Source organism: Nymphaea colorata, chromosome 4, assembly GCF_008831285.2.
Source record: "Nymphaea colorata isolate Beijing-Zhang1983 chromosome 4, ASM883128v2, whole genome shotgun sequence".
NCBI classification, from domain to species: Eukaryota; Viridiplantae; Streptophyta; class Magnoliopsida; order Nymphaeales; family Nymphaeaceae; genus Nymphaea; species Nymphaea colorata.
Window position 1 is genome coordinate 21,382,536 of NC_045141.1, and position 11,581 is coordinate 21,394,116.

General features: G+C 41.5%; 2 protein-coding genes across 2 annotated transcripts; one reads left to right on the top strand and one right to left on the bottom strand.

Annotated features, from left to right (window-relative positions):
- Positions 1-2,059: 2,059 nt before the first annotated feature.
- On the top strand, positions 2,060-4,416 carry LOC116252691 (probable purine permease 11). Its single transcript, XM_031627128.2, has 2 exons — positions 2,060-2,821; positions 2,952-4,416. Exons 1-2 carry the CDS (start codon positions 2,785-2,787, stop codon positions 4,082-4,084), a joined length of 1,170 nt encoding a protein of 389 aa, XP_031482988.1. The 5' UTR covers positions 2,060-2,784; the 3' UTR covers positions 4,085-4,416.
- A 3,198-nt stretch (positions 4,417-7,614) lies between these two features.
- On the bottom strand, positions 7,615-9,780 carry LOC116252900 (probable purine permease 11). Its single transcript, XM_031627514.2, has one exon. The coding sequence runs from the start codon at positions 9,579-9,581 to the stop codon at positions 8,388-8,390; it is 1,194 nt and encodes a 397-aa protein (XP_031483374.1). The 5' UTR covers positions 9,582-9,780; the 3' UTR covers positions 7,615-8,387.
- Positions 9,781-11,581: the final 1,801 nt, after the last annotated feature.

Genomic DNA, 11,581 nt, shown 5'->3' on the forward strand with positions numbered 1-11,581 from the left:
CAACAAAGACATCCACGTAGCTTGGCTGTTTAACCTGAGGCCCTTCAACTGGGAAAAGTTGAAAGCGTGGATTTTCAAGTTGAAGGGCGGATTGCCAGTGTGCATCTCTATTGCATAACTGTGAAAGGTCTGCCTAAGGCAGCTTTTTAATGTGAAAAAGAAATCGGGAATGATAACAGTAAAAGTTTTCTTAAAGCCCAATGACGACACGATGGATATGGCTTTTCCTTGAATCAAGTTACAGCCCATATATTATGTTGCCTGAGTTTTCTCTCGGTATTCTCTTCATAGGAATCGTTGATCATTTGAGATATTCTTTCTGGCTTTCAGATTTGCTGTTGTGTAAAACTTGTTCCTCCTGTGCCCACCAAATGCCCAGCTTCATACTGGCAGCAAGGCTCTTGCTTTTAAAGTTTCAACTTGCGTTGCCCAAAGTTAATTTGACAACTTTCTTATGTTTGCGGTAACCAGACCTTAAATTTTCATTTATATAGGGACCCCTCTCATTCCTTATTCCCGTTGCTTTTTTATAAGTTCAAACTTGTAACGCCCACTGGATCTTTCTTATGTTTCCAGAATCAGACGAGAATTTCACTTGGGTAGAGGGGCTCCATCATCCCTTATTCTCATGACGTTAAGTTTGCACCGTCGAAAAATCACGCTTGCTCACTGGTTCAGATAAATCAGTATGCAGTAAAGGGTTAATCAGGGTTGTTTTCTTTCAACCTTTAAATCTTCTTTTTTGGCAAAATGGTTTTCTGTCTGAACTTTTTACAATGGCATATGTTGGAAAATTATGTGAAAACCGACATAGAGGTCAGGTCACAGTGATTTGAAAAACTATCTAAATGGACCATAATGGATTCACCTGTATGTCTGATTTCATTGAAATATACGAAGAAACAAGCTATGATTGCGCCAACTAGAAATTGACGCTTTTCATGGGCAAACGTTGAGAAAATAAAAAAACATGAGTACGCTCGCCTTCAACGAGAAATTGTTGCTGTCCTTGACCTAACATTGCTAAAACAATCTTGGGTAATCTTGGGTGGAAAGAAATATAAAAATATATAATGCAAATGGAAAAGAAGGAAGGTTTAGACAACTAGGCATGGCCGTCTCTGAACAGAAAGTGGAGCTGTATGTATATCTTGCTGTTGGAATAAAAAAGGTTAGGGGGCCTTTCCCCCGCAGGGTTGGGGCGGAAACAAAAGATGTAACGGCAAGAAACATCTCTTTAAATAGTGATATTTGTACTTGAAAACATTTGATTTTGTTTGGCAGCAAATCGGACTCAGAGAAGCATTATAATATGTTCAAGAAATGAGCAATAATAGCCATTAAACCGTACATTGTATATGATTTTGCTCCATATCGTCTTCCGCAGTAGCCTGACCTGTGTCTAGCTGCCTCTGAGCCATCCGATCTACAGTACATTAGATAGTCTTCCTCTTTTGCTCCTGCATGTAGTAAAAAATATAAGTGGTTCTCAAGCCTTGGACTAAAGACTCTGGTGCTTGATATATGAAATATTTTAAGGCTGGGGCCACCACTAATAATATTAATAGGCTTGCTCATAAAACCATAAAATACTTGCTACCCATAAAATATATTTTGGGCTGTAGCTGGCTTACGCTAGCAAGCTTTTAAAGTTGGAAAAAAAGAGAGAAGGGCAAGCAGAGATCCTATAAAAGCTGTTTTCATGACCATGTGTGCAAGGGCTAAAAAATGTAAAGTTTCGTGTTGTTTGCTCAAATTTAAAGATATTGATGTAGTGTATATGGTTAATTTGGTAGGGAGTAGACACCCTTTTTGATAATATCTCAAAAATTCAACAACCGCAAGAACATGACAGTTTTGTGGCAGAAGGAAATGTATCATATGCACTCTGACATACTGTAGCTGGACGTTCAGGTCGTGTCTTTTTCGTGAATGAACTCCAAAAGTGCAATCGCCATGTTTAAAAACCTCTGAATAGAAAATGTTATCACGCTTTTCGATGTATGGACCTTATCTTAAGAAGGTTTAGGCATCAACGTTCTGATCCCTTTCGGCTTATCCTCATTTATGGACTGGAAAAAATACAACTTTTTCTGTCCTGAGGATTTCAAAACATGGTTATCACATCCTTGCTTATAATTTTATCTGTCCTGAGGATTTCAAAACATGGTGATCACATCCTTGTTTCTTGTAGAAAGCTCCTGTAGGTGATATAGTTGAGCTACAATACATGGTGTTTAGGCATACAGAGATACTTCTCTTTGAAAAGATCAGGTATACAATAACACTTCCCTTTGAAAAGCATCAGGAATGGTAACTAGGCCTGCAGCAGAGAGATTTCAAAGGCGGCTTCCCAACTTGCAAGTTATGGAGAAGTTCTACCTGACCATTCTTTTTGCAAAGTCGCAGCCAGGCTTCAATACGTCAACATTAATGAACGGAGTTAGAATAGGGACCTTATCCCATCCTTCTCTCTCTTGTGCAAAGCATTCGCATGGAGTGATGCATTGTGCTGCCAAACAAACAAAGATGCTGACTGCATTACTTAATTGCCACAAGCTGACGATGGTGGCGGTCTAATTGCTACTCTTAGGTAGTTGTGTCAGGCTTTTTTCTTCCTTGTTTGAAAAATGGTTTAAAAAACTGGTGGTCATGGTTTAGTAGCTAGCTTTTTCCACAATTTGTGAAGAACCTTCAGAGGCTACAAAGCTCACTACAACTCTTCTCTCTTGAAAAGACTTGCGCTTCCCTGCCCGTTCATCTGTTCTCTTTTACATCCCTCCGATGGCTGCGGTGAAAGAATCTGAGATGCAAATCAGAGGTTAGTATCTGCAACAAAAGTAAGCTCCTTGCACTGGCAGCAAGGAAGAAAAGAACTCTTTAGCTTGAATCTTTCGTCATCTTCTTTTATTCCTTGACTGGTTGTCATCAGTGTTTTCCTCTGTTGCCAGTTCAAAGCCACAAAGAAGGTGAACTGGAGAATGGTGATCCTCATCAAGCTCAAGCAACTTTGTCCATCCATGGCAGCCGACTGCGGTACAGCCGCTTCTGGTGGCTCTCCGTTGCCTTTAATATTCTGATGGTCATTTTTGGTCAGTCTGCAGCGACGATATTGGGCAAGCTGTATTTCGCAAAGGGTGGGAAGAGCAAATGGCTGGCCACCCTTGTCCAAACTGCTGCCTTCCCAGTTCTGATCCCTTTCATTTTCTTCTCTTCTAAAATCAAATTGTCCAATGGCATCGCGACTGTCAATACCCACAGGACCCCGATTTCCACCACGATTGCTGTCTACCTCATTCTTGGCATCATGATTGCTGGGGACAACATGATGTACACATACGGTGCAGCTTACCTCCCAGCCTCCACTTTTTCACTCATATGTGCAACTCAATTGGCATTCAATTGCGTCTTCTCTTTCTTTCTCAATTCACAGCATCTCACTCCCTTCATCTTGAATTCTGTCCTGCTACTGATTCTCAGCTCAATACTCTTAGCCTTCCAATCGGGCAATGGGCAGTCTACAGATACAACTTCTCAATACTCCACAGGAATTATATTCAACCTTTGTGCCTCCGCCCTCTTCGCCCTCATCTTGTCTCTAATGCAATTCTCTTTTCAAAAAATCTTCAAGAAGGAGACGTTCTCTGCAGTTTTAGACATGCAGATCTACACATCATTGGTGGCGTCCATGGCCTGCGTGATCGGGCTGTTTGCAAGTGGAGAATGGGGTGCTCTTGCCGAAGAGTCTGGAGAGTTCAAACTCGGCCGGACTTCATACATATTGGTTAACCTGTTGAACGCAATCAGTTGGCAGATTTGCTTTGTGGGCACAGTGGGCCTGGTATTCACCGTGTCTTCCCTGTTCTCCAACGCAATCAGTACCCTGGCTTTGCCTTTGATACCCGTCTTGTCTGTTTTCATTCTCCATGACAAGATTACTGCAACAAAAATTGTGGCTCTGATATTGAGCCTGTGGGGGTGCCTCTCCTTTGTTTATCAACAGTATCTGGAAGCTGGTGGTACCCCCCTATCTTGGTCTTTCTCCGCGAGCAAGAGAAAAAGGTCTGGCACCACAGATTCGTAAGCAAATACTACGTGGTTGTTCTTGCGCCACATTATTGCAGAAGTTTTATTTAGCGTATATTTTCTCGACTCTGTGCCGAATGGAAGAGAAGGAGTAATTCTCTTCATCATTCAATGCGAAAGTGAATTGTCTTAGGCTCAAAGACAGTGCAAATTTAATGATTCTAATGCAATTTGTCACAAATGTTTCGAGTTTAACTAACTGAATTCCAGTCACTATAGATAGAAGTGATCGCAATGGGAGATGAACAAAGATAGATGCTCAGCGGTAGTCGATGCATCCTTGCTTGGCTTATACTGGCAAGTAGTTCACCTTTTTGTGTTTGTGTCTATTTATTCTCTTCGATCTCTTCTATCGTCCAATTTTATCGGATAGATGGGCGTCCCCAAGTCGCTATAGGCCACCAACCGCTTGGAGCACGTGGAAGGGATAAGTACCCGTTTGGTCAAGCTGCCGACGTTTGAGCTTGACTGTCACAATTGTGTGCCAACCTTATGTGAGAAAAACATGCAATCTAAGAGATTCTATATTGGTTTTTACTTCATCTAAATGCGCCTGCTTTCTCAAATCTCAAGGGCATAAAACTAATAATCGACTCTACAAGAACAAGACATGACATGTTTGATTGCATGAGGAGATGTCAAGGGTTTTCCTGGATCTGTAGTCAATTCTGGACTGGAAATCTAGGATTTTTTTGCACAAACATGGCCTTGGTGTTGCGTAATAAGAACAAATGCCTAGCTATGTTGACTGGATCTTCCTTTTGGCTGTAACAGCTTGAGTAACATCACCACCTTGGTCAGGACACCAACTTTCTGACGCTCACTTTCTAATACCGACGGTTATTCAGCACCTTCATTATTGCATACAAACTCGCAAAGAAAGAGAGCGAGAGTAAAATCACAAGCAAGCAGAGAGAGGGGGAGAGAGGGAGAGAGAGAGGAAAACACAAATAGAAACAAAGAGAGTTCATTATCAAGCTGACGCACATTAACCAGAGAGAAAGGGAGAGTTCACTATCAAGCTGACGCACATCAGCCATTATAGAGTTCTATAGATCTTATCAAGCAGGCAAGGGACAAGGGCTTGTTTCTAGACTATGACTAGTCTTAAGACAAGCAACAATTGAATCATCACATCACATACGATAAGGATGCAAACATTATGGAAAGGATCGTTAGCAAATATGGTGGCAAAGATCATGACGATGGATTATGGAAACAGTTAATAACAAACACAAATCAAGAAAGCGTTGTGTTGATAATGAATATCTTGTAACAACTCCTTAAACTGAGTTACCACAGCTGTAATGCCTATATATAAGAGATTGGCATACTCGGTAATTTGAATCGGCCTTCAGTGGATAAATAAAATTACTCCACGTCAAAATTTCTTTTCTTTTTATGTTTTTCTTGACATGCTAAAATAATTTGTTGTCCCACCTCTCAATGGCCATTACATCGAGTGAGCATGGGGGTTGTAACTTGTACATGTCACTGTTCAAGTTTTAATCATTTTTTACGGGCACTGGCTTACAGAACTTTGAGAGGGAGAGGGAGAGACGTGAAACATTTTCCCTCAGATGTGAATTATTGAGCAAAAAAAATTTGCTACCCATCCCAGCCATACTATTTCTTTACAAAGAGAACCCGCCGTTAACCATGGTTTTATCTTTCCCTTTGAAAAAACGAGTCATCACAGTTCTGTGGACATGGTTGGAACAAGCCGATATGACGTCCTTGTTTGTCTTCTCCTCGTCACAGATGTCCTCTGTAACTCTTACCCTCTGCCCAAAAGTCTTCTTACTACTTCACAATGGACGCAGCAATAGATGCGCGCACGCCCTAAGTGGAAACTCATAGCTAGCAGGATATGAAATGGATACAAGAAACACGAGAAGCAGAAAATATGAGAAACATGGGCACAGGAGATAATGTGAAAAACAAATGCTATTAAGTGAAAAAAAAGAATCGAGATACGCCCATAAAATGCAAGAAAAGTAATAAGTGAAAATAGTATATATGAAAAAAGTAACAACAAAAGTGAACAACATGACTTTGAAATAAGTTTAAAAGGCACAAGTCGATATTGCAGGCGAATTTGCTCTCTCCTGCCTGGTCGTTCTACCATAGGCGTGACCTTGAAAAGTAAACCATGATATCCTATGTGCAGATTCTCGTGTTAAAGTATCCCACAGGGATATTGGCACCATTGAGACTTTACACAGACTGGAAAAGTCGGTTTAAACGTTCCTGGAAAGTGATGGTTTTTATTATAATCTTTACAACAAATAACTTCGAACATTGTTGTGCAAGAATGTCTTCATGCATACGTTCTTGTCAAGAGTTGCATTAACCACAATATTCGTAGACGTAAGAACTGTATGGCATTTTACAGGAAGTACGTTATCTCCACGCTACTTCACAACACTCCTTTACGACAAAAGTGCTTCTTTAAACTTTCTAAACGAATCAATTGCAGAACAAAATATTATTGTGTAATCTCCACCTGATTTGGCATTCATCAGGACACTTGGGAGAGATGATGCGTGTTAGCTGCTACAGACATCCTATTACCGAGGTTTGAACTCACTTGGGAGGAAGGATACAGCCACGTGGGTAATACTGCGGAACGACGCTGATGGACTCGAACCAGCACTTAGCATCAGCCTGCAAAAAGAACGAGCACTTATGGGGGACTTGAACGTGCATTCAGCTTCAGTTTGCGAAAGGAGTGACACCTGTGGGATTTGATGAACCATGCCTGTGACACCGGGCACAATAGAAGGCTCACTGTGTAGATCGCCAGAGGTAAGCTATGTTCTAAGGTAGACCATTCCGGAATGTTGGCTTGTCGGATAACATTTACCTCATGTAAAGGTCAACTACTGCATACAGGCAATCAGACGGTGAGGAAAGTTAAAACTTTTTCTTTACTTTTTAACTTTACAATTGAGGAAAGACAAGTCCCTCATATGAGCTGCATCGGAAGTCAGTCAGTTGAAGACAAGTGCAACTTTCTTCACATGATTTTAAGTTAGTACACCATGAAGAATGTAGCCACAAGGACCACAGCTCCAACAGTCAAGCATCGCTTTAAAGACGCTCTCCAACTTTCCTTGCCACCTGCTTCTCACTGCTAAGGAGGAAAACAGTAGACGTGAGCAAACACACCTATAACCATTTAATTAAGGCTGCTGCAAGAAACTTCCTGCAATAACGCCGAGAAAATGCCATACACAGTATTGGCTGCGAATGAACCCCAAAAATGAAAATGCTCTATACCACTAAGTAAAAAGGAAAGGCAAGGCGACGCGTGAAACAGAAGTGAAGAAGTATATGTTTAAAATATTACATTAGCATAGACAATGGACTCCCCAATTTTGAAAAAGGAAAGTGGGTTTCATGTTAACCATGGATTACCCCAAGTAATGTATGTATAAGTACGATGCTTCAATTGTAATATCTCAAGGTTATAATTTGTACTTCAGTATTGAGCTACAGATAGGCTAAAAACTTTGACAAGGGATCTGAAAACTTTATCTTCACCACTTTCATTTCTTCTGTGCCTCAGTGACAAACGAACTACCACGTGGGGAGCTCATGAAGGGTACACCTCCAAACTGCAGATCATGTTTCAGTCTGCCATCTGCAGGAATTCAACGCAAAAAAATTACACTTGGTCTTCAGTACAGGAGAAAGCAGGACTACAGCACAAGTGATATGGTCATTTACAGGAAGCTCCCTCGCTCTTACAATACACAGTCACTTGCTTCAATTTCGTAGTGCCTTCCTGGATAAGACCAGCTAACTGCCCAGGCTCTCCACAAGAATCACAGGGCGTGCTCTTGGAAATTTGAAGTCATCAATTCTTATAGGGTTCAGAAAAGCCATAAAGGGTTGAGGATATGCTATTAGTGGCTCCCCTTAAACTCTGCAGACAGCCCCAAGTTGGAACAGACAGGAAAAGCGGGACTCGCAAAAGCTCCAGCCTTACCATATTACCGTGAACCATGACCAACCATCTAGCAGCGCCGAGACATGGAAAGAGAAAAAGATAACTTGGGGACTAATACAATAAAAATTAGTGGTATCCATGACCAAGACAAAGCAAAATCCTGCTAATAATTTTCTGCGCTTAATATTGCATTAAACCTGTTCTATTTGCAAGTACAATGACCAACCTCAATCTAACATTGAGTGAAACCCGTCCCCTACATCTGCAATACAATGAGCAGCCCAATGTAACGGAAGGCAAAATTGATCAAGAGCCAAAAGCTTATCTCCTTGCTATCTGGCCTCCACTATCCAGCAAAATTTGAAGTACCGACAGGATTAATTTCTTTCTTCTTCCTCTCAATAACAAAACCAGATGTGGGTTTCTGAGCGGAATCAAGATACTGCTGATAGGCATAAGAAGCAAAGCCCCACAAACTCAAAAGCAGGGCCATGAGTTTCACAGCGTCCATCTTATCATTGAAAACAAAGATTGCCAACACAGGCACAATCGGCAACGCCACAGTACTGATCAAATTGGAGAAGAGGGAAGATACAGTAAAGATCAGTCCCACTACGCCGACAGATCCGACCTGCCAGGCAACAGCTGTCCACACCACTGTCATCACGTAGGAAATCTTACCGGTCTTGAAGCTATAGAACTCGTCGGACAGCTTCTTCCATTCACCACTTGCGAAGAGGCCAACCATGCAAGCCGCCGTTGCCAACGCTGATGTATACACCTGCATTTCCAGCACAATGGAGAACGTCTCTTTCTTGAAATGCCTCTGGAAGGAAAACTGCATCAAGGAGAGAATGAGCGCATACAAGGCGGAGGCGGAGAGGGTGCAGGCAAAGCCGATTGCATACTCCTGGTCGGAGATGCCGGCCGGACGCTCGGTATCAGAGCGGACGGCGAGGAGAACGGCGCTAAAGATGACGAGGATAACGGAATTAAGAATGGGAGGAGTGAATTTCTGAGAATTGAGAAAGAAGGAGAAGACACAGTTGAAGGCGAGCTGCGTGGCGCAAATCAGGGAGTATGTGGAAACAGGGAGGAAAGCAACACCATAGGTATAGAGCATGTCATCTGCGGCAACGAGAAGGCCGAGGCCGAAATAGATGAGTACGGTGGTGGAGGTGGAAGCGGCGGGGGAGGACGTGGAGGTGGAGGTGGAGGCGGCGGTAACGGTGGTGGAGGAGGATGAGGAAGTGGTAGAGGCAATGGGGGCTAGGAGGAAGAGGGGGAGCAGGATGGGGAAGCCTACGATCTGGACGAGGGTAGCGAGCCACTTGGAGTTTCCGCCCTTGTCGAAATAGAAGCGGCTCAAAAGGGTGGCCGAGGTCTGGCCGGCAAGGAGGAGGAAGACGTTAAACGCGACCAGAATAGACCACCAGTGGCGCCGGTGGAAAGGCTGCCATATGGGGGTGGTGGAAGCAGGAGGAACGGGAGCTGTTGATTCTGTTGTGATCTGGATGTTGGTATCCTTGCCTTCCGCCATTGTTCTGGGGAGAGAGAGAAAGGGAGAGAGAAGATCAGCGATGGCTGTTGGGGGTGTTGATAGGAGCGATTCACGGGGGGAGAGAGAGAGGAGGAGAGGAAATTTGGCCAAAAAAACAGCGTACAGGTGGACTGAAGCTGAAAAGAGAGAGACATAGAACGAGAAAAAGTGCACCAAGATTAACGAATAAGGATGGAGAAAGCAAAAAAGACTCAGCAAAAGGACGGGCCGTCACGGAAACGACATTTAGCGGATGAGAAAACTAGTTGCAGTTCTTTTAGTAAAAAATTTATTTAGAAATAAGAATGTGAAGTGTTCTATACTTATCTGGTTCGAAAATCGTGCTGTTTTAGATTCAACCCAAAATACAGGAAGCAGTAAATTCCGAATCCATCTTAGGAAACCCTACAATCTCAACTAATTAAGTTAAACTGGATACCAACTGCTGAGGCAATTCCATGCAAGCAAGTAGCTACTCTTTTTTCTATGGATTGAATATAATCTTTGCAGCTTCAGTTATGTTGAATGTTCAAGAGAGGGAAAGAAGAAACAGTGGAAACGGAACACACTTTATAGAGAATCCAAAAAAGAATGGATGTGATGACGACTTGGTAAAGGAAATGGTTGACGCTGGTCGCTGAGGCAAAGCAAGTCATGTGGAATAAATAACTGGAAAGCGAACAGGTAAATGAAGATTCAAAGAAGCATAGTAAATTTTTAATCTGTGTTTGAATTACCACCATCCGCTACCCAAATGGATTGTATGAACGCCTTTTGTTGCTGTTCATCGTGGTGATCAAACGGCCGCCGGAAGTCCGATATGATTACATATTTGATATATCTTAACAAGCAGAGTCGATTATGTTGATTATTGGGTTTGAAGGTATTTGAAACGTCTTGGGCTCTCAAAGGACAAAGAATCGACTATTTTGATAAGAAGGTGACATAACTCTGATGAAAATTTTCTTTTTAACACTGCGGACCGTCCTGGCGAAAGAAGACGTAATCATAATTCGAATATTTTTTTTTCTCAAACGTCACCTACCCGTTGGCCTGATCTAACCATTTGCAATGCAAATGGTAGAACTAACCAAACCCTAATGTTTTCCTAGAAGAAAACGGACCCTGAATATTTTATGTATTACTTTGCTGTGTTAGTGAATATAAAAATTTTAAAGTATAAGTAGAACTTTTTAACCTTGATTTTATGTTTATCCGCACAAAGTCAAAAAGCGACAAGCCGAACCCATCAAACATGTTGGGTTCAGGCGGTCAGTGAAGAAAAGATATCCAACTTTGTTCATTGTCCTTGAGGTAAAAAGCAAAAGGAAAAAGTTTTCCGCAAAATCGAATAAAGAAGTTTTATCTTTCAATTGAAACGTTGCTCAAGTTGGAGGGTGTGATTGCATGTCACATTCCTAAAAAGGTTGTTTCGAAGAAATTGGTTTTATGAAAAAGTGGTTTTTAATCATTTTTTAGAAACTGCATTGTGTGTTTGGATAACATATTTAAAAGGACGTTTTGCCTTCAATAACGCCATTTGTGGTCAAAACAGTGTTTTCTGAACACACAGTTTTAATTTTTCACTCAAAAATGAGAGTTCTCAGGATGACCACTTTGTATTTGCTTCCAAAAAATGACTTTGTTTATTGGCATAAGACACTCAACGAGCTTCATTATTGCAATTTTTTTTTAACGATGTGCTAATATGCTTTATTAGGTGAAACTTGAAAGTGAAACATTGGCTTTCCAATTTAAAAGCACAATTCTTCAAAGGACAGATTTACATAGTTCAGAATGAAAAATACCAGATTTTAACCTAATAACCCTTTTACAGTATGCAAATTTTATATCATCTAATAAAACTACGACATTACTGTACTAACAATTTGATAATGCAATCTCAACGAAGGGAACATCTGTTTCCCAAGCAATATATAATTGGCTCAATGCATGAGCTTAGCTTGATTGAGAGTGTCCAATACAAATATTTATAGGCC

Excerpts from the sequence above, each read along its gene's own strand:
- LOC116252691 (XM_031627128.2), top strand. The coding sequence starts at position 2,785 with ATGGCTGCGGTGAAAGAATCTGAGATGCAAATCAGAG. Across the intron at positions 2,822-2,951 it reads ATCTGAGATGCAAATCAGAG|TTCAAAGCCACAAAGAAGGT; the intron begins GTTAGTATCTGC and ends CTCTGTTGCCAG.
- LOC116252900 (XM_031627514.2), bottom strand. The coding sequence starts at position 9,581 with ATGGCGGAAGGCAAGGATACCAACATCCAGATCACAACAGAATCAACA.